The 22,165-nt window shown below is 41.8% G+C and overlaps 2 protein-coding genes across 3 annotated transcripts; both read right to left on the bottom strand.

Annotated features, from left to right (window-relative positions):
- Nucleotides 1–1,446: 1,446 nt before the first annotated feature.
- LOC148594399 (toll-like receptor 2 type-2) lies at nt 1,447–3,823 on the bottom strand. Its single transcript, XM_088526527.1, has one exon. It carries the CDS (start codon nt 3,821–3,823, stop codon nt 1,472–1,474), a length of 2,352 nt encoding a protein of 783 aa, XP_088382653.1. The 3' UTR covers nt 1,447–1,471.
- Nucleotides 3,824–8,408: 4,585 nt separating this feature from the next.
- Nucleotides 8,409–12,389, bottom strand: LOC104566013 (toll-like receptor 2 type-1). 2 transcript variants are annotated; one of them, XM_088526547.1, is made up of 2 exons: nt 12,070–12,389; nt 8,409–11,167 (listed from the first exon to the last, which is right to left on the bottom strand). In XM_088526547.1, exon 2 carries the CDS (start codon nt 11,129–11,131, stop codon nt 8,765–8,767), a length of 2,367 nt encoding a protein of 788 aa, XP_088382673.1. In that variant the 5' UTR covers nt 11,132–11,167; nt 12,070–12,389; the 3' UTR covers nt 8,409–8,764. The 2 variants fall into 2 exon arrangements, with proteins under 2 accessions (XP_088382673.1, XP_010211061.2); XM_010212759.2 differs by having other exon boundaries at nt 8,409–11,135.
- Nucleotides 12,390–22,165: the final 9,776 nt, after the last annotated feature.

Below are 22,165 nucleotides of genomic sequence, written 5' to 3'. Positions count from 1 at the left end.
TTATTTTACACTGTCAGAGTGAGTTGTGTAATTCAGTAATGGAAGATTGCTTATCCACTCTGTTCTAAATGGCCAGCAAAGGGTAAGAGGATAAAGATACTGCTCTCATTGAAGACTTTGTGAAGAACAACCTCCTAAAAGCAATAGCACTGAAATCAAAAAGCTATGAGATCAGTTTTAATGTAGAGTCAGTTACAAATATTGAGGCATTTGAACTGAGATTTTTGTATACTTCAGATGCCCAAGGCTAAAATACAATATTAAAAACACCAGTTTGGACATGATCTAATCATAGATTCAGCAAAATGCTCTAGACATTTCCATGTGACAACTTCTAAGATCTGCTCATGTACAGGCCTTGATATTTCAATCTCAAATACACTGTTCCTAAGCCCTAGATTGATCCAGTACTTTGTTGTCCTTCCGGCCTACTTCATTCATACTATTAAGGCCATCTAAAAATTCCTATATCTACAAGACCGGTATCTCCCAAGCTACCTGTTTCTCTTTTTTAAAACACAGCTGAAGGAAGAGCCTGGTGCTGATGCCTCCATTTGATGCACTCCTTCAGCAGTTGGAGTCCTTATCCCAGCTGTCTTCTTGAGGAACTGCGGGCCCAGTTAAGAGGAAATGCAACTTGTGATGAGGGAGATGCGCAAACACTTCTGTTTTCGTGGCCTATGTTTAAAGTGAGAGCAAAAAGGAGGGAAGCACCGTTTCTGTGCCAGTGCTAAAGCCACTGACTTGTGAGAGCAGAATGGTCAAGGATTTCAAGACTGCTTATACATTTGTCTCCCCCACATCCTAGCGGAATTTTAGGACAACTACATTTAAGAAAGTAAGAAAAGTGTTCGGGCTCCACTTCGAATTGCCCGTTCCCATACATGGTACATACACTAGCTGTTAGTTTCTGTGTTTCACCGAGGAGGTTGCCTGCCCTACGACAGATACAAGGCAACAGACACCACTACATTATGAAAGTACTTTTTTTCTTTTTCTTTTTTTTTTTTTTGCATCCACAATCATCAAAAGACTTGGAAATCTAACGTAATAATTGTGAACTATTGCTAAGAATCTGTCCTTAGATATAGTAACTGGAGGGGTTAGGACAAACTCCTTGCTGCATAAATGGACTTTTATTGCATTTGATTTGAAATAGTGCATACAAAGAATGCAGAAATACCATTGGCTAAGCAGGCTCTCTCATAAAGATTTTGTGCAGATGAAGATACAAACTATAATTGTATTTCTAAACAACTTCTCACCCTTAGTCTAAATATTTAAATAAAAGAGATTTTCTTAACTTAAAATGTGTAACAGTTCATGCTCCCAACTACAAAAATAATTTCACAGTAAGTACTACAACTTCTGGTAGTTCACCTCTCTTCTGTACAAATATAGAAAGGTGATGGGATGCATAAGCAAGGCAAATAAGCCTTTAGCAGCTGAGCTGCATATCCAATGTTGCTGCTTACGATTTTAGAGCTAATTTCAAATTAAACCAAAATATTTGCTGCTGCTCTTCCTCAAGAGGCCACTCCAGGTAAGTTTTTGTGTTCATTATCTTCCGCAGCTTGCAGAACCTCTTGGGAATGTCTTTGCCCTGGATGGGCTCCAGGAGGATGAGGATGGCGGCATCGTTGTTTTCATCAAAGAGGCGGAAGTGCGAGAAGTCCAGCTCGTATTTGCACCACTCGCTCCGCACAAAGTGCTCCGACAGCACAAACAGCGTCTTGTGGCTTTTCTCTATGGAGTCAATGATGTTATCCACAATCCACTTGCCGGGCACAAAGTCCCGCTTATGGAGGCACAGGCGAAAGGGCGGGCAGGCCTGCTCCAGCTCCTGCACCATGATGTTCTCCACCCACTCAGAGTCATTCTCGCTGTAGGAGACAAAAGCATCGTAGCAGATATCCTTTGGGGGGCCTTGCCGGGGCTTCCGCTTCGCTCGAAGCCAGGCCCACGTCATTCGCATGTACCAGATCACGTGGTACTTGTACCCGACGACCACCAGCGCCAGGATGACCAGGAACACCAGAACACAGATCAGCGACACAAGGAGGGAGCGGTGGCACTCCATCGGGGACAGGTACACCGCTCCAATCTGCTGCCCTCTCACTGCCAGCGGAGAGTCACACACGTAGTTTTCCGGCCAGCCCACTAACATCTCGGCTATCCCAGCCTGATGATGAATGAAGGAGAGGAATTCACAGGAGCAGATAAAGTTATTGTCCCTGGCATCCAGCCTCTGCATATTCTTAAAGGACTCCAACTCTTCCTTGGAGAAGCTGTTGAGCTTGTTTCTTCTGATGCTCATGGCCACCAAGTTGGGAATGGGAGCCGCATCAGGCAAGGTCTTCAGCTGGTTTCTTGCAATGTACAGCTCCTTGAGAAAAGGCAGTTGCAGCCCAAACTCCTGCAGGTTATTAGCGCTGACGTCCAAAACTTCAAGAGTCAGAGGAATGCAGGTTGTTAATTTAGGAATTTGAGTGCTGGAGAGGTTTAAGTGCTTCAGGCTTTCTGGCCATTGACAGCTGTCTGGAATCTCACCAAAACTATTTTGACTAATATCTAAGAGAATTAGATTTTTCAGGTGAGATAAGCTTTTACCCGTCATTTTTAAGTCACTCAATGAATTTTGACTTAAATTTAGAATTTGTAGTAAGGGCCATCCATTCTGACAGGCTGAATGCTCCAAACTCTGATCTCCAAGCAAATTTGCACTGAGGTCGAGATACTGTAATGATAAAAGATGCTGTGAAACTCTGCATGGCACCAAAAACACCTTGGTATCATCAACTGTGACTTTGGTCAGAAGAGATATTAGGTCTAAAACAGCACTAAGATCTGTAAACAGATAAAATTCTTCTATAGATAATTTCTCTATTGTTAAAATTCGAATAGAGTGTGATTGGTTTATATGAATTTGGGAACTCCATTGGCCGGTGCCGAAGAGTTTACAATCTCTCATCTCAACCTCCATTAATTCTTTCATGGCCTCTAGAATGCCAATGATTTCAGGCACTGTAGCATCTGTAAACAAGACCTGTTTAAAAGAAATTTTCTTTGCAAAAGAAAAAGACATGGGTCTCAATAGCTGCATTTCAGCAGATACACTGAATGCTATTTCTCTCACTTCTAACCATACAACAGAGTGCAGGAGATCCTTGACAATCACTGAGAATACATCCACACTTTTTAGGCTGATGATCATGTGGTCTATCTGCCTAACTGATTTCAAACTTCCTGGCTCATACAGACTGAGATTGCCACCGTCAATCCAAAGCTCGCTGAGAAGTGAAATGCCTTCAAAGTTTCCCTCTCTTATCGTGGAGAACTGCTGGTTGCCCAGGTAGAGAGAGCTCAGGTTTCTCAGGTTAGAAAAGAGGGAACTTTCCCCCAGGTCCCGGTAGAAATTGCCTTGAAGGTTGAGGTGCTGGAGGGAAAAGAGGTGCCCAAACCACACAGGGGACAAGTGAGACAAGCTGTTATTTGATAAGTCCAAGAGTTCCAGTTTTGCAAGCGAGCGAAATGAATCCTCCTCTATTGAGCTGATTTCATTGGATGACAGCAGCAGCACTCTCAGGTTCACAGCCTGCTGCAGATCACGTGCTCGGATGAGCTTTATCCTGTTGTGGGCCAGGTTTAACCCTGTGATTTTATCCGTGAGCCCTGGTGGAATGAAATCCAACCTCCTGGAAGAACAGTTGCAAAACGGAGTGGTGCCACACGAGGGACAAACTTGCTTCAAATCTTGCTCTTCAGAGAGCTTTGCCGTTAGGATGATGTAGATGGCCCACACTCGCCAGGTATGTGTCATCATTATTTTGCCTAAAATTTGAAATACATTCAGAGTAAGTGTAAGATGAATAGTTAGTTTTGAAGATTTTATATTTTGGACATAATCAGTAATAATCCTTAGCCATCTGTCCTGCTGAAGATACCATGAATATATGTTTTAATTGTAACCTACTAACTTGCAGCACTTCCTTTGCACTGCCACAGTCACTCATTTTGCTATTGCGATTTTCTCTGCTTTGGTCTCCGTGGCAGAGAACAGTTTGGTCCCAGCAATGAGGGAAAGACAGGGGCTCTTGGAACATCCTAAGGATCAGCAGAAGGACCGGACCTTCTTCTTCCAGGTTCAAGAGGGTTCAAACAGTTGCAGATCCTCTATCTCACTTCTCCTTCTACATATATTCATGCTTCTCATTATTCTAATTTGCCTTGGCTTTTTGTATTACATAGCTTCCCAATATATCCAGTCCTTCCTACCTCCCAACAAAGTGACATTAGTTCTACAGAGCTCAAAGAGCATGAGAGAATCTTCCCCAGAGTGTCACGAGATGAGTGTAGAGGTCAGTATTTCGTTGAAGGTGAGAAGAGTCAACCAACCCCAAAGAAGCCGATGAAAAGATTCCCAAAGATCAACATGAGCTCTATATAGGGTTAGTTTGATTAGAGTGACTCTTGAGGAGCACTTCTGCTTCAGTCATCCCACTGAAACTCAGTGCAGATCTACTGTGGTTTGAATTCATATCCCGATTTATTTTACAATAGCTGACCCATGCAGATAAGTTCATGCTGGCAGGTGCTGTCCTGTGTTAGTCTTAACCAGAGTTGTTTTAAATTATCCAGAAGTGGCAGAACTAGCTGTGACTGGACACATGGGAAGAGGAAGAAAGGATGTGGATAATTTTTTGTGATTTTCCATTCTTTCCCACCTGAAAAAGGACTAGGATTTTGACCTATTGTCTAGTTTTCTTTAATCTCTCCCCTTTTGCTGCAGAGCTCTGGGTCTTGATTCCTCTCTCCTGTCTTTAGATGCTCACAGTTGAGCTGGTGACCCACCATGTCATCTAAAGTCAGTGGAGAGAAATAACAGCTTTAAGGGACTATTCACATCATCTAAGTTAGACAATCATTTTAAGATATAATGACTGCAAGAGAAATTACAATATCAGCATAAAAAGGAGTACTATATCTAGATATTTACCCAGGTGCATCCCACCCTAAAAAAATAAAATCTGTGGTCACACTCACCTGCTGTTGAGCTGAGCGTCTTTTAAAGGCCTGCTTTGGTCATTCCAGGTTGGCTGGTAACACAAAGCTATAGATCATATGAGCAAAACTATCATTAAAATCAGTTTCTCAAGCAACAAATTTAAGTGGACATTTTAAAATGAAGTCCAAATTTCCATAAAAATATTACTATTAGAAAAAGAAACAACCAGGCAACTGGTTCATCAAAATCTACCTATAGGTAGATTATTTGCACATGGAACACTGGCAGGATAGAAGGGAATTGGTCAGGTCCAACATCGGAAGTACCAGATGAGCCTACCTATTCTCCACCTTACCATCTTGAAACCAACCAGGGCTGGACTGCAGGATAGATCCCAGTTAGATCCCAGTTAGATGTTAGAAGGAAGCATTTCTTTATTACCACTCACCTGAGCATCTTCCTCAGGCCTTTTCTGACTCTCTGTAGTGTAGGGCCCCAGTGATGTCCCATTTCGGCTTCCAGTTATTTTCAACCCTTCTCTTGCCCTTCTCATTCCTATCTAACAATGCAACTTCAGGCAGTGAATTACAGAATTCCTTCGGTTCTTTGCATACCCCCACACAAACACAGCCCCCCTCCACAATATCATCACACTGCCAAGGAATTGCTTTTCCCCATTGCATTAGGAAGAAAAGAATATTGCCAGATAGAAACTGGAATGCAGTTAATATAAAAAGGGAATTTGCACAGATGCTGTTGTGCGTTAAGGGACTGCGATGAACTAAATTTGCAAATTGTTTCTGATTTAGGGACAAGAGAACCCCGAATGCATCTGAAGGCTCCGGTATCTTTCCTGGCCCAGGCCAGTACAGAATGTGTACTTTTTTTTTTTTTTTTTTTTAAGTGTCAACAAAGAGGATTTATAAATATGCATGGCAACACCTAAAATAAAACATTCAAGTAGAGTGCAAATTGATCCTAGGTCAGGAAAAAGTATCAAGCTAAAAGAGGGCAGTAAAGTTTTAACAGCATTAAGCTATTAAACAGCTTCTGCAGTGTGAAAGGTGTAAGGATTGGGTCACTAATAGATTTGGGAAAGCTGTTGCTTTCCATTTAGTTGTGTACGAGTTACATATGTTCTGGGTATCACCCACCAGCATTGCTTTAACAGTACACATCTGAGCCCAGGGCCTTGAGATCATTGCCTAACGATCCCTTTCCTGGGTGCATTCCTAAAACAACAACAGCCCATGTTCAAGCCCAGCCTTCCCTGTGCAGACAGCAACCATTTCAATATGCAAATGCGACAAAGCACCTACAAGGCATGCTACAAAGAGAAAACTAAACAGAATAGGGAGCACCTGACCCAATCCATCTCTTTACATGTTTTTTCATAAAGTAGTGTCTTTCCTCCCTCTCCCTTTTCCTGGAGGACATCGGCGTGCCCCTGTGCACCCAGGGAGCCTGCCTTCTTCTGCCCACATGCTGGCCCGCTGCGACTGCACCTGCCAGCTCCGTGGCTGCCGTGAGTCCGAAGTGCTTTCCCTGCCCCACACTCCCCGAAGGAGCCAGCCCCCAGGAGCCTCGAGCATCACGCATCAAGCCCGACGCAGAGAGGAGACCCTTCCCGCCGCTCTCTCCTCCTGCTTTCTGTGGCTTTGCAGCTCCTCTTTCTCTCCGTGCATCTCCAGCCTTCGTCTGCCTGCAAACTCACCTCTGTGAAGAAAAGATTCCCCAGGTACTGCAGCTCAAGCTCTGGTGTTAGCATGATAGTTTTGCCCATTTCATCCTCGAACTGTCTCTTGTCATTCACTCCTTACTCAACTTCGTCTCTCATTGCTGTTTCTTTTTTTGTTTCATGTTTGCTTCACGTGGCTACAGAAACACGGAAATTCCCATCTATGAGATCCAATTAGCATAAAATCAGTAAGACTATCTATCTATTTTAAACATGTGAACCCATAAAAGCCTGGATCTCTGCTAAAAGCATACTCTACAAAAGCCAAGGCTATTCCTGCCTCTGTCTGACACTCTCTTCAAAATGACCAGCAAGATACTTTTCCCTTCTTACCTCTAGGCGTTCAGCCTCCTGATTAGTTTTATCAGCTGCTCAGTGTTTGCTACCAGTCAATTCACTCAACACTTACATGGAATTCAGATTTGATCAGCCCTCGAGTAATTTTTATCCAAGAGAGTGAGTAAAAAATCCCTTTGGTAGCAGGCTGTGGACTAACACAAGAGATATCCTTACAATATGAAAGTAAAACCAAGAACTGAAAGTGGAGTTTGCATGCTACACTCACAAAATTATAATGCTGTGCACATGTATACATACACACACAAATATACACATGCGTATGTGTGAATATATACATATATATGTACATACATATACAGACATACTATTTATTTGAATATATGAATGTACACATGCACACACTGGGACGCAGATATAAGCAAATTTCCCAATTTTCCAAACCCTCATCTGGAAACATCCCACATACAAATGCTCTGGTATATCACTGCAAAATATTTACATATATAAAGTTTAACTAAGGTTCTTCTACAGTCTTTTGTACATAGGCTCCAGCAGCGCAATCAAAGTCAGGTATGGGAATGCTGATTTAGAGGAACCCACAAACCATATCTCTTTTCAGACTCATATTTCAGATTTCTACAATAACCTCTCTGAAGCATGAGAAACACATAGAAACGTAGACTCCAGGCACTCTGTGTAAGACCAGCTCTCCCAAGGTAAACATCCACATCTACCTATTTCTCTAGATGCCCTTTATAACTAGTGGAGAGCAATACAGCACTTCAGAAGTTATCTTGCACTGAAGTAGGAAGATGAATTGTCCCTTATTACAATTTCTTTACTCCACTGATTATGAAAGGAAAACATTTAAAGCTGTAAGAGATGCATGGCTCAATGATTAAACGTGCTGTACAAAAACACAGAAACAAAAAGAAATAAGCCAGTCTGCCACATCACCTAGCCCACTCACTAGAAAAACATGCTTTTCTGATACACACAAACAGAGAGTTACAGTTACCTCAGTGGAGTACACAGAAGAGAACGTGAACAAAAATAACCTAAGAAAAGAAATTCAGTGGTTTCACGCTTTTAGAGTTCACTGCTCTCATTGTGCAGCGTTCCAGGATGTTTCATGCACAAGGTATTGAATAAAGCCCAACCAGTGTGATGCTATGAACTCCAAAATAACTAGACAAAGTAACAGACTTGTGAGTGCAGGTACATATTTAGTACTGTATTTTTTTGTCTTGCATAGCAATAGTACATTTTCACAGGGCTTATTTTCATAAAAATTCTCTCTTTTTTGGTATTTTAATTGTCCTGCTACCTAAGATGATATAGAAAATAAACTAAAGGAGAACTGCATAGGAAAATATAGAAGTACTTTGCTTTTATTTTCCGTTGTGCAAAAGAACCGCATTGTAAGGAACTGTTTGGTGATATTACAGGAGAAGGACTCAAGAAATATACTAAATTCAGCTAAGTGTATTTAGAAAAATGTCAAGCCCAGAATGTCTTACCAATTTTAAAAGATCAGAGTTTCAACAACATTGGACACCTTGAGGTTGATCATTTTCCTTAAAGCGAAGATAATCATTTCTATCCACAGCAAAGCCAGCCCTCATTAGACAGAAAAAGAAAACAAGCATTTCATAACAGGAAAAAAAACTAACAAATATTATTTTGTGGAAGTGAGCCAAAAGGGAGATTACTGACTTATTCTATGATTTCAAGGCTGCTTTCAGGTTTTTCCAAAATATTTGCTGCTGTTCCTCACCAGCAGGCCACTCCAGGTAAGTTTTTGTGTTCATTATCTTCCGCAGTTTGCAGAACCTCTTGGGAATGTCTTTGCCCTGGATGGGCTCCAGGAGGATCAGAATGGCGGCATCGTTGTTTTCATCAAAGAGGCGGAAGTGCGAGAAGTCCAGCTCGTATTTGCACCACTCGCTCCGCACAAAGTGCTCCGACAGCACAAACAGCGTCTTGTGGCTTTTCTCTATGGAGTCAATGATGTTATCCACAATCCACTTGCCGGGCACAAAGTCCCGCTTATGGAGGCACAGGCGAAAGGGCGGGCAGGCCTGCTCCAGCTCCTGCACCATGATGTTCTCCACCCACTCAGAGTCATTCTCGCTGTAGGAGACAAAAGCATCGTAGCAGATATCCTTTGGGAGGCCTTGCCGGGGCTTCCGCTTCGCTCGAAGCCAGGCCCACGTCATTCGCATGTACCAGATCACGTGGTACTTGTACCCGACGACCACCAGCGCCAGGATGACCAGGAACACCAGAACACAGATCAGCGACACAAGGAGGGAGCGGTGGCACTCCATCGGGGACAGGTACACCGCTCCAATCTGCTGCCCTCTCACTGCCAGCGGAGAGTCACACACGTAGTTTTCCGGCCAGCCCACTAACATCTCGGCTATCCCAGCCTGATGATGAATGAAGGAGAGGAATTCACAGGAGCAGATAAAGTTATTGTCCCTGGCATCCAGCCTCTGCATATTCTTAAAGGACTCCAACTCTTCCTTGGAGAAGCTGTTGAGCTTGTTTCTTCTGATGCTCATGGCCACCAAGTTGGGAATGGGAGCCGCATCAGGCAAGGTCTTCAGCTGGTTTCTTGCAATGTACAGCTCCTTGAGAAAAGGCAGTTGCAGCCCAAACTCTTGCAGGTTATTAGCGCTGACGTCCAAAACTTCAAGGGTCAGAGGAATGCAGGTTGTTAATTTAGGAATATGAGTGCTGGAGAGATTTAAATACTTAAGGTTTTTTGGCCATTGACACGTATCTGGAATCACACCAAACTTATTTTGACTAATGTCAAGATTAACGAGTTTGGATAGATGACTTAAATTTTCTGCAGTCTCTTCTAGAGATTTGAGAGAGTTTTGACTTAGATTTAAAGTTTGCAATGAAGGCCAAGCGCCTTTACAGGTTGTTTCAGTTAAGCGATTATTTCCAAGCAAATTATCCTGAAAATCAAGATACAAGAGTGACGAAAAGTGCTTTGTAAGTAGGCATGGTACCATGAAAACTCTAGAACTTGCAATTCTGAGTCTTTTCAGGTCCTTTAGTTGTGATTCTACACCCTGAAGGTCACTAAAAAGATGAAAATATGGAATTGTTATATTTGTTATTGATATTGTTTCAACAGAACTTGGACCGCCGCTTACAATTTCTGTCATATTCCAATGTCCTTCTCCCTCAAGTACACAATCTATTATTTCAAACTCTTTCAAAGATCTTATTTTCTTGAATACTACAATTACTCGGCTAACATATTGGTCGGTGAACAGAACATCTTTAAATGTAACTTTCTGCATCATAAAAGGAAGTGTAGAATTCTCTGTTAAACTTTCCTTTTTAATATCCAATTTGATCCCTCTCACTTCTAACCATACAACAGAGTGCAGGAGATCCTCGACAATCGCTGAGAATACATCCACACTTTTTAGGCTGATGATCATGTGGTCTATCTGCCTAACTGATTTCAAACTTCCTGGCTCATACAGACTGAGATTGCCACCGTCAATCCAAAGCTCGCTGAGAAGTGAAATGCCCTCAAAGTTTCCCTCTCTTATCGTGGAGAACTGCTGGTTGCCCAGATAGAGAGAGCTCAAGTTTCTCAGGTTAGAAAAGAGGGAACTTTCCCCCAGGTCCCGGTAGAAATTGCCTTGAAGGTTGAGGTGCTGGAGGGAAAAGAGGTGCCCAAACCACACAGGGGACAAGTGAGACAAGCTGTTATTTGATAAGTCCAAGAGCTCCAGTTTTGCAAGAGAGCGAAACGAGTCCTCCTCTATTGAGCTGATTTCATTGGATGACAGCAGCAGCACTCTCAGGTTCACAGCCTGCTGCAGATCACGTGCTCGGATGAGCTTTATCCTGTTGTGGGCCAGGTTTAACCCTGTGATTTTATTCGTGAGCCCTGGTGGAATGAAATCCAACCTCCTGGAAGAACAGTTGCAAAACGGAGTGGTGCCACACGAGGGACAAACTTGCTTCAAATCTTGCTCTTCAGAGAGCTTTGCCGTTAGGATGATGTAGATGGCCCACGCTTGCCAGGTATGCGTGATTGTTGATTTTAACATTTTTCTGTAGGAAACAGAAAGGAGAGGGGATAGTGTCTGCTTTTATTTTTGAACAGTGACTGAAAGTAATTGAAATCCATTGTAATTCTGCTTGGAAGTTCTGATTATGGAATTAGTTTGTGATACTAGTCTTCATCTCCTACTTCAACTGCCCAACCTTGGAAATATAGGGCACTACTCATCTTTGAAGCACAGCCGTATCATATTTGTACAGTCAGAAAGGACCATTTTTACAGTCCTGTCTTTTCCTACACACATTCACCAAAACTCTAGTATCTTAGATCTTTAGCATTATTTCCCACTTCAGTAATATAGCCATGAATGGATGGTTCTATCCCAAGCAGAGAAAGACTGTTAGAAATGCCAACTGCTTTAGCAGTATTAGCTGACCCATTGATTATTTCTAACAAGAAGTGCCTGAATGTAAGGACAGAGCTAAAACGTGGAAAAGGCACAACTGCCTGGGTAGTCCACCATATGTGTTCATCTTCTTCTTGCTTTAGAAGTGGTGTGCAGCTTCCTAGCCTGCAAAGAGATTTTTAGGTCACCCACAAAAGAGGGCTTCTGAAAAGCTGAGCTTGTCTCTGGCACACCCTTTTACCTCTTACATAAGTAATTCACCTTCTTTACTGAAAAGGCAGAACAAGCTGATATCCAACCAAACAAGGCTAACACCCTTTTCTGTAAATCAGTCCTGGTAATAGATTGCAGTATTAGATTTTACTGTCACCTTATAAACAGTGTATGTAATTAAAGCAATACTGATTTTAATCTACAGAAGGGCTATGTTTCCTGCTATTGGTGCCAAAGAACATTTCACCATTGGCTGCACCAGAAAATAAGTTACTTATTAAAGTTCACAAGCTGCTGCGTACAGTTTCAGTACTGCACATGAACAGCATTCCCAAATCCTGAATATGTAGAAAGTAAATACTTACCTTGTGTACTCCATATTGTATGTCTATCTATTTCTGCACAGGTCATGTACTTGAGGACCCAAGTAGTCACTTCATACCCGCAGTTGCAATAAAAGCTGGAAACTCTTTGGCAGGTCTAATGCGATGACAGCCCTGAGGTAAGAAAATATTTTGGCTGTGCTCCTCAGGAAAAACTTTATGCTGACAATTCCCCAGTTTGTTAACTATTCAGATGTCCAACAAAGAATATTTGCAGAGCTTTTTCTTTAACAGATGCAGTCCTAACAGAATCATCACTTGAAGTCTGCATGCAACTTGTGAAATGCACCATTCATGACACTGCACTTCAAAGGTAGATTCTAACCACTTCTATTCCTGCTGTTAAATGAAGACACTTAGAAAAGCGCCGTTCATTCTTCAGTTCTCTTCTTGCAAGCTGAAATTCAGCTGCAGATCTGTCCCCTTTGACAGTCAGGTCGCATCAGTGAAATGGCTGATGCAACCATTTTGCGTAAGTCATTCTTTCATAATCACTTCCTGAAGCATTAAGGTGCAGAAATAGTTTTTAGATGGAAGTGCATTTTGCTCCCTCTATGTTTAAATTTAAATTGGAGATGTTTACTGTACTGAGTGACAGAACATCTCTTTGGTTGTGTAGCTTCTACAAATTATTAATAAGTGTAAACATTGCAGTCAAATTATTTCCTCATAAAGAACACCAAAGAAATACTCTCCATCATTTCACTGTAGTTCTAAATTATCAACAAATGAATGCATACAAAATGAAAGAATATTCTCTCTCAGAAAAAAAAAAAAGGATACAGTTTGAAAGAAAGTATTTCTCTATAAACATATAAGGCATTTTTGAAGTGGGAGGATTGATGGTATTTGTTTTAGCCTGACTGAATGGAAACACACTGCAGGTCAAAGGGCTGTCTCCCTACATACATGAAGGAGTAAAAATTCTTCTTACTAGTTCTGAAAAAACAACCTGTCAAATTCAAGCATTAAACCTTTCTATCGCCTTTTTCTTTTTCTTCTCTCTTTTTTTTTTCCTTCTGTGTATTGTCATAGTCTGCTACACACTTGCACTGGAAGGTATCTCCCTGAAAATACTGACTCAGAAACATACTCTTGCCACCTGCCTAGCCCCAAACCCTTATCTGTTTGCCAAGGATGACAAAACCCAGACTGAAACCTGAGTGTGTCTCATAACAATCTTTCATCTTGCTTCATTAGAATTAACATTGCACATTACAGAACTCAACATTTTCCTAAAAAAGAACAAATTGAAAGGATGAGATACCCTTGTGTTTTCTGTCAGTAACTGAAGAAATACAGTAACTGTAACAACATTTTTAAAGCAGTTTGGCTGTGCAAATTTAAAAAAAAAAAAAAAAAAAAACGCACTTCGAGATGGCTGTGGAACGTATCAGAGAAGGGAAGTGTTTTTTAGTGAAGGAACATCATCAAGTTCCCAAAAGCTGGTGCTTCTCTCTAGTCATCACTTGACTGAAATAATTCTTGTTTTTTTTTTAAGAGAAAATACTTTTAGATTTCAAAACATTTTAAAACATTTTAATCCTGAGTTTGATGTGACTCACTCCTATTTGTTTTTGTCATCAAAACTGCAACTCCTTGATAAAGCTAGTTAAATTTGAAAAGGCACTTGAAGAAGACAACACATGAGGCCATAAAATTATAGAGACTCTAGATAGACATACATTACATTTTTAAAAGGTACTTCTGCCTCCTAACATTTGGGCTTAGCCCACTCTCATTACACTTCTAAACTGGGCCTTGGGGAGTGATTTATTCAAGGCCCAGTCAAGGGCTTTATAAACAGCCAAACTTAGCCGGATGAGTGATCATGTTTACCAGGTCCCCAGTTCCTGAAAACGACCAGTGACACCCTAATCCAGCTGTGGCTACTCCTGATCACAGGAGTCTGAAATACGAGGAAATCAAGATAAACTTTTTCCATAGGTGTGCAATTAGTTAGGGCTGGGTAGGCTTTTAAGGGAGTTTCCTTTCTCTCCTTCTTCAGGGCACCACCAGGGCAACACAACTAATTAGTGTTGCAGCTAACTCATCTGAGATGTAGCTGCTGGATAGACAAAACCTGGTGCATCGGTCTCTGATTTGTCTCACGAGACACAACTGCAACAGGACGTGCTGGGGCCTGGAGCTACGTCTCTGGTCGTGGCAGGGACCGTAGGGAAACACACGGATTGCTTCAGACCTGGTCCAGGCAGGTCTGCTCTCTTACGTGGTATCCACTGACCAAGGGCATTTCCTCAGCTCTACATCAGTCCTGAACCTGGGCTGAGAAGGACTTCATGATCTTATGCAAGCAACTGCAGTGCAACACAGGCTTTTCATTTCTCTCAGAAGGAGAGATAGAATCACCATGACTTTTTTTTTCCTACACCATAATCCACACATGAAACAGCAAGCTGTTTAAAAAGCCTAGAAATCAGTATGATTATTCTACTTGTTTCTGTCAGCAAGGAAAAGGTATTGCAAGTAAAACTCCTCTCCATTACAAGTCAATTTATCAGGATTTATCAGGTTATCTGGAGTTAGAAAGGACTGAGAATGCTGCGGGAGACCAGAAACACCCTCACAACTGCTCTAAACACTGAGCACCAGCCAGCCATCTCCCTCATCATCAACTTCCAAGGTGAGCTGGAACCCTGGTCTCAAAACAACACAGACGCTAAAGTACGAACAAACTTGCCCTTAAGGTGAGAATGCAGTTTGTCTGCTTTTTTCCCCAGGGTATCCTCACAGTTAGCATAGAAGTGAGTGTCTTCTTTCTCCTCCTCCATTTCCTGGTTGAAACTATGAATGTCCTTCCTCTTTTACGGTGCTTTGAAAAGGCGCATACTTTCACCAGCACCAGTACATTACATTTTCCCAACAGCTGGTCAGAGCGCCGCAACCAGCCTCTTTGGAAACTACCAGCGTTTCAAGCACAAGTGGCACAAAACCCCTTTTTCAGGAGGGCTTTATCTCAGACTAGGCATGAGGTAGAGCTGTGCTGATCATTTTGAAAGTTCTCCTGCTTTAATTTTTACTGTTTACCTGACAGTAGAAAGAGAAATACACAGTTCTGTCAGCTGGCTACTCCCTAACTTGGTGCTATGCCTCTGTTCCGGGCACACGGTCAGGGGCCTTCGCCTTGCTGCTTCCAGCAGAGGGACAGACGCCTGCCACAACTGTCCTTCACACTGAACTGCTTCTCCTGGGCAGGGCAACTACCAGTGATTTGGAGGGAAGGGAGGTATTAGATGGAAGCTGACCAGAATAGACCTAAAAACAGAAATATGTTTTTATGCAGGACAGAACTCCACAGAAATGTACTTGCTGATCAAAACCGCTAAGCTCGTGTTAACACTGGTCCTCAGCCAGGAGGATCACTAGGTTTATTTCACCATTCCATCCTCACTATCTCCTCTTCCTGCAGTTGTGTTCTATTCCTCACGGAACTTGGATACAGTCTGTCAGAGTCCAGTCGTTAAAGCTCTGCATCCCTCTCCCTTACAAAGGCAGATACTTATTTCTCCCTCCCCTGCAGTACATCTGGGCATGTCAGACTTCTTAAAGCACTTCCTCCTCACAATCCCATACTAAGGGCAGAAGATCCTGCAGCGAGTCCCTTCCCTTCCTCCCTTTTCTCCTATATTTCAGCATCCACATTCAGAACTGTTGTCATTCTCCTTTTTCATTTAGGAGATGGAAAAAGGATGAGGAAGCAGTACAGAAAGGGCCTATCAGGTGGCAAGTGTTGCTCTCCCACCAAACTATGTCTCAAAGAAAAGGCAGAAGTGATAGAATAGGGAAGAAGTTCATGAATTCACTGGACAGCCTGGAGGACCAGCAGAAATTCCTTACAAATCTTTGCAAGCAGTGCAAACCTTGATACTTACCCCATTAATCAGCATATCAGCTTGGCTGCAGCTCTGCAAGCTGGACCGAGCTTGGGGCACCCTTCTTTTAACCCCCTTAGAAATGGCTGGTAAGGAAAAGAGTTCAAAACAATGTTTGCAGTCTCTGGAGCAGGAGCTATAATACTTGTGTAATTGAAAGCAGAGGGCTTGGCATCATTTCATGACTCTGGAAGCAAAACCTCAGCATGCTCTGAGAGTGCCTATGCTTTAGGCTGACTTGCAGTGCTTTGGGTATTTGTCTTCAGCTACAAAAAGAGGAACATTATAATGAAAAATAAACAACTTTAATTCCATCGTGTTCCATATTCAGGACTACTTTGCCAGCAAATGAATCCTCTGGTTAGATTTGCAGATTGAAAGTTTAAATGCAGAGAAACAGATTCCACTTCTTTTTCTTTCAGGATATCCTGGTCTTGTTGTTGCAGCAGAGCATGACAGCAGAGCGCCTGTGCTTCCAGCAGCCAGCCTCTGCACTGCCTCTGCCAAGGAAAGAGAACTTCTTTTTTTCTCATATTTTTTTGAAAACATTCCATCAGAATAACATGAAGCTGCTTTGCTACCTTAAAACTGGAGCAGCTAACAGGGAAATCTGCAGGCTAAACTACCAGCGCTTATTCTAATAATACAGTATTATTAGAATAATTATGCAATACAGGAATAATTGCATCACTGTGACTCACTAGGAGAAAACCCCACAGTTCTCCCAAAACAGAACTGTTGATTTATTAAATCCCAAGGGAAATGCATCAACAGAGAACAAACAGTCTACATATGGAGAAAAATGAAACAACTCCATTCCTTTCTTTATATTTTAGTAAAGGAGAAGAAAATTATTTTTTTCTGACAGCAGTGTTTGTCAGGATTTTTGAATAACAGACAGCTACACAACATTAAATACTATAGGAAGTCTGGGGACCTATTTTGAATAGCACTGTGACAAACAAGTGAAACCCAGCTACCAACATCACCAATATGTGCTTCCCCAACCTCCAAGACAACTCACCTGGAACAGGTTACTCCAAACACTGCCAGCTGTTACGCAGATCTTGGAGGCGCTGGGCTCCGGTCGCTACACCAGTGGGCACCTCAGCAACACAAACACCGAACACACAGCAGGATCAAAGGCATCTGCCTACAAGCAGGGTGCCTGCTAGGGGAGTTCCTGGCACGCTGCAAGGAATAAGGTAAATATAAAAGTTATATCACCAACTAATGAAACTCCCTCAGTGTGTGTGTGGGAGAGGGCTGTCTGGAAATACCTCTGGTTAACTATGACTTCCTTTGAATGCTACACAGGACTTCCTGCATCCCTTTGAAAGGCTTCCAGCTCCCAGAAAACATGCAGGGATGGGAACTGCAAACAGAGGCAGGTGCCCACGACCCATAAAAACACTGCTCACAGCAGCTTTGACTTCAGCTTTTCTTACAGGCTGGCTTAGCTCTATCAGCCCTTCTATATCCCAGGTTCATAACCCTGCATCACTACATGCGCTCCACAGGGAGCCTAAACTGCCTCTAGGACCAGAGAGCCCAACACACGAGCGTCTAGGATGCACCAGCCATCACCTCTGCAAAATGGGCTCCAAGCATGTTATAGCTGAGGAATAATTCTGTAAAAGGAGCAAGCAGGAGAATCTAAAAACCATGCTTTCTTTTAATACATTTTCTTTGATTTTTCCTACTACTAACTAGTTCAACACTACCAATATACAAAGCCACTAGTTCAGCTTCCTGGACTCCTTCAGAAATTAAATCTGTATAGTTTTCACGAACACTACTTGACCAACATTTTGAAGGGCTTTTCCCTCTCTCTATCCAGACATTGCACTGCTGCTGTGTCCAACAGATTTTGTAGGTGTTGTGCCGGAGCAGGGAAGGGGGGCATTGTACCTGTCATGCTTGCAGTTGGACAGCTTCTGCTTCATCTCAGCTCACCAGCAGAGAAAATACTCTGCCACCGTCCACCGGGTGCGAGTCATCACTAGCAGCCTGTGCTCAGGAAGTTTGGGTTTAACATCCTAGCAAAGAAATTTCCCGTGAGAAGGAAAAAAAAGTTTCATTCTGCTCCAAGGAAAAGTTATTTCAAGAAAGGCCGGACAAAGGGACATGCATGTTGGTGAGTATGCTTACGAGTGGCCCGACATGGTTTAATCTGCATTGTCTACTTCCCATGGGTATGTGGAAATGCATCTATTTCTGTTAATATCCTGAAAAAATGTTTTATTTTATTTAAATGGAAGGGAAATATCCCTGGGAATAGAACTAAGTCATGGCAGGACCAACCACACATATGGAAAGAACATACTAGGCTGCAGAGTTGCATTTTTAACTAGTTCTTATATAACAAATAAATAAATAATCTATTTGACAGTTGGATAAGGATTTGAGCAGGAAATGAATCAGATCATTATCATATACCATAAAAATATTAAAAAATCAACATTTTTGTAATCATTTCTGCCCCCCCCCAAAAAAAAGACAAAAAAGGCAATATGAGGATATATTTTGTACTCGTACTTCGGATTTTTCATTTGTTTTCTACCTCTGTCTATATCTGATGCCATAAAACCTTTCAGACATGGCTCTACATTTCAGAAAGAGACAATCGGTCTGTTCTAAATCTTCAATTTGGGTTATTCACAACGTCAGAATTTATTTAGTGCATACAATTTTCTTGATTTTTCTCATCCCAAAGCACCATATTTACAAAATACCTCCTTCCAAGTTTTTGGGTACTCAGAAAATGACATAATTTGTGAGTTCCTTGCAGAGATTATTTACATTATGTTCTCTTGTATTTATAAAAAAAAATAAATTTGACTTTCTAGATGTTTGAATGCCACAGAATTGTAGACATCGATTAAAAATAGTTTTTCTAAAAATTAAAAAAAAGTTGCTAATTATTTGAAAAGCGTGTGTATAATCTGATAGAGCCACCAGACAACTTCACATAAGTAGATATTTCTGATATCTGATCTTTCTCTGAGGTTTTGTACTTGAATATAGCTGAAAACAGACATCTCAGACTCATTTTCATGCACACAGTCACCTATTCTAATCATTCCTCCTAAATTATCTGTAGATTGCCTTTTTTTTTCTTCTGTGTATTTCCTTGAATTTGATAATATCGACCTTGTAATGATATGATGTATTTGGAGCTAACATGTAACTGTCATCTCTATTCTCTTTTGCCTTTGCATCTTTACCATAGTATCTAAAAGAAGAAACACCTCGTGCTAGGGTATCAACTGCTGGAACAAAGTATTGTTTAATATTTTGAAAGATCTACATTTACAAGCTTTCAGCTGAATTCCTCTCTAACACCAAAACAAAGTTATTGGGACTGGTTGCATGGAAGTATTCTGTGCAAGGAATATTTCAATGAGAATGCAGACATTTCCAGAATTATCTGGAGATGTTTGTGACAAGCTCCGCCACGGTTAAACCTGCAAAGCTGCACATTACTCCACAGCACTCCCTTGGTCAGAAATGCTTTTTTTTCTTCTTCTTTTTTCCAGATTTTACCTCAGTCCAGCCACTTGCTAGGTCCTGGTTGCTGCCTGTGCAAAGGCAACTGCACAGCAGCAGCGCACGCTTGGGAATGAACAGCCCCTTCCCAGCGCCGTGCTGTTACTCCAGAAGCGATGGTGAGGAACATCACTGAGCTGAGAGGCCTTTTAGGAACACTTGGGAATACTTGGTCTCAAGCAGAGGTCAAAAACTCAGAGTAATAGCCAACACACAAACACCAAACAAACACCAAACAACAACCAAAAAAAAAAGGAAAAAAAAAAAAAAAAGAAAAAAACACCACTCAATTTAAACGCAAATAGATAGCATATACAAAGATTACAAGAAGGGTTGTGATAATATTCTGTAGATCTTTAATAAGCTTAAGATGCATTGTAACTCATGCTTTCAAGTAAATAATGATCTACAACGGAAGAGGAATCAAAGGAAATAGCATAGGCAAAAAGCTTTAAATACAAACAACTTCCCATCCCAGCAGCTAGACCTACAGGGCAAGAACAGCTTGGTTAAGAGATGATCCTAGGGTGAATAGGTTAGGCTGGAAGCTGAATCTGTTCGTTTCGGAAAAAGAGTTACATCTCCTACCTTATTGTAGTAATTCAGCTTTATCCTCATCATCAGAAAATAAGGTGGTTTTTCCAGCACTGAATTCATGATACAGTTTGTGTCCGCAGGTACGAGATCATTGTTTCTTTGAATCTTAACGGCTGAAGTTTACCAATAGCTCGTACCCAACTGACTGGCCACTTGGTTTCTTTTCACCTTATATAAATTTACACAAGTGTCAGTATAAAGATCCTTTTCTATTTATAAAAATTATGTTACTTTCATAGCATGTGTTTCGTAACATGTTTTTTGACATAATTTTAAAATAATTTCCTGCATATTCTATGATTAATAGTTTCAATAAGTTTCCTTTATAATCTGTCTTTCAGAGTACTTTATCTCTCTGTGGTTATTTCCTTGAACTCTCTTAGTGACCAGCTTATAGCTGAGATCCAAAGGCCAAACAGAACATACATGAACAGCTTGACCCTCTGGGGAGGCCATTGCCTCTCGGACATCTCTTTGGTGTCTCCACATTCCATCTTCCTCTCTGATGGTTTGCAAACCTATTCAACCAGATGGTTTCCAGTTGGAGAGCATATTTTATGGCATCGAACAAAATGGTGGTGAGCACTGGGTGATGGAAAGGATATGGTGAAGGGCTGGAGCTAGCTGGACTTTTCACCCCGTCATTCAGAAATCTAAGTTTTCTTTTAAGGTAAGTTTTCCTTACACTTGTTATGATGAATGAGTGAGACTTGTTCTCTGTTTCCGCAGGTGGAGGGTTTGGAAATTCTGTCTCCAGGCTGGGCAGCCCCTTCTCTTTCATAGAGAGCTCTGCAAGGAGCTGGCTAGCCACGTTGCTAGACAAGGAGAGCAGAAATAGTGAGCTCATAACTTTTCACCAAGTAACAGGACAACACTGGTAGCAGTGACTCATTCTGTGTAAGTCAGTTCTGCAACAGGCTGCAAGGATTAAAGGAAAAGGGAGTGTTTCCACCCATTTTGACTTCATACAGCTCCTCTTGCAGAAGAAGCCCTGCACCAGCTGAAAACTGCTCAGGATACTCTGAATGGGAAGGAACCACTTTGTTCTCTGCTCTGCCGTTTATGCCTATTAGGAACTACCAAGAAGGAACTCTCCATCCCCCCCAGAATGCAATCAGTGATAAAATAATCCTTCTCCATTTACTTTCTATAACTTCACTGGCAAAGCAATGTATACAATTGCTGCCAAAGTTAATATGCAAGCATATTAATCCCCTGTCTTGCTAGAGAGTCTTTCCAGACACTGCTTAAGCTTTCTCCTGGTGGCTGCACGCAGGGGCAGGTTTGTGTAAGAATGATTTTTTATAAGCCTCTCTGTGGGAGAATGGCAGGTAAGCACTTAATTTGAAATAACTGAAGCACTGAAGGGCGAGGTACCAGTTAGATTTTCCATGCAGCTGACTTTTTCCATCTGCAATTTTTCATTTGGATAGTTTGCTTTGGCAAACCATCCTTGGTAAACAGCACAAAACACTGAAACCAGGAAATAATAATTTAAAAAAACATTATTAGCCCTTCCTTTATCTTTCTGAGAATCGGCCTTACTCAAACCAAATCCTGCCATCCTGAGACAAGCAAAACTTACTTGCAGACCCGAATGTGGGAAACTTGCTGCAACAGAGGCAAAATGATTCCTTGGGGACCTGCCTGGGGACTGGCAGTGGCGGCACCTCCCCGTGCGCAGGGCAGTGCCCGCTTTGCACCGACATGCCTCTGTGCTCAAGTATTTGAAAATCTCAGGCTGAATAACATTGTCACGCCAGATGCCCTTGAGTCATAGGAAGAAGAGGGACTTTTTTTTTTCCTCCTCCTTTTTTTCAAGTTAGATGTTTGTCACCTGAGACCTCCATAAGGGCATTTTCTGCCTCTTTGATCCTTACTTTTCCCTACACATTTTGCTATCACAAAATTTCCCTACACATTTTGTTCTCTCTTTGGAAGAGAACAACTTTCTGGTACTAAAGCTGACCACTGTACCCAGTACCAGTGTATTTACTCTGTGACTAAAGGGGCCCACACTATATTTTAAAGAAAAAATC

The sequence above is a fragment of the Tinamus guttatus genome, unplaced genomic scaffold (genome assembly GCF_059628265.1).
Source record: "Tinamus guttatus ecotype Peru unplaced genomic scaffold, ASM5962826v1 Tinamus_guttatus_pri_ptg000247l, whole genome shotgun sequence".
Classification (NCBI taxonomy): Eukaryota; Metazoa; Chordata; class Aves; order Tinamiformes; family Tinamidae; genus Tinamus; species Tinamus guttatus.
Note: the sequence above shows the minus strand (reverse complement) of the source record. Positions and strands in the feature narration are given on the sequence as shown.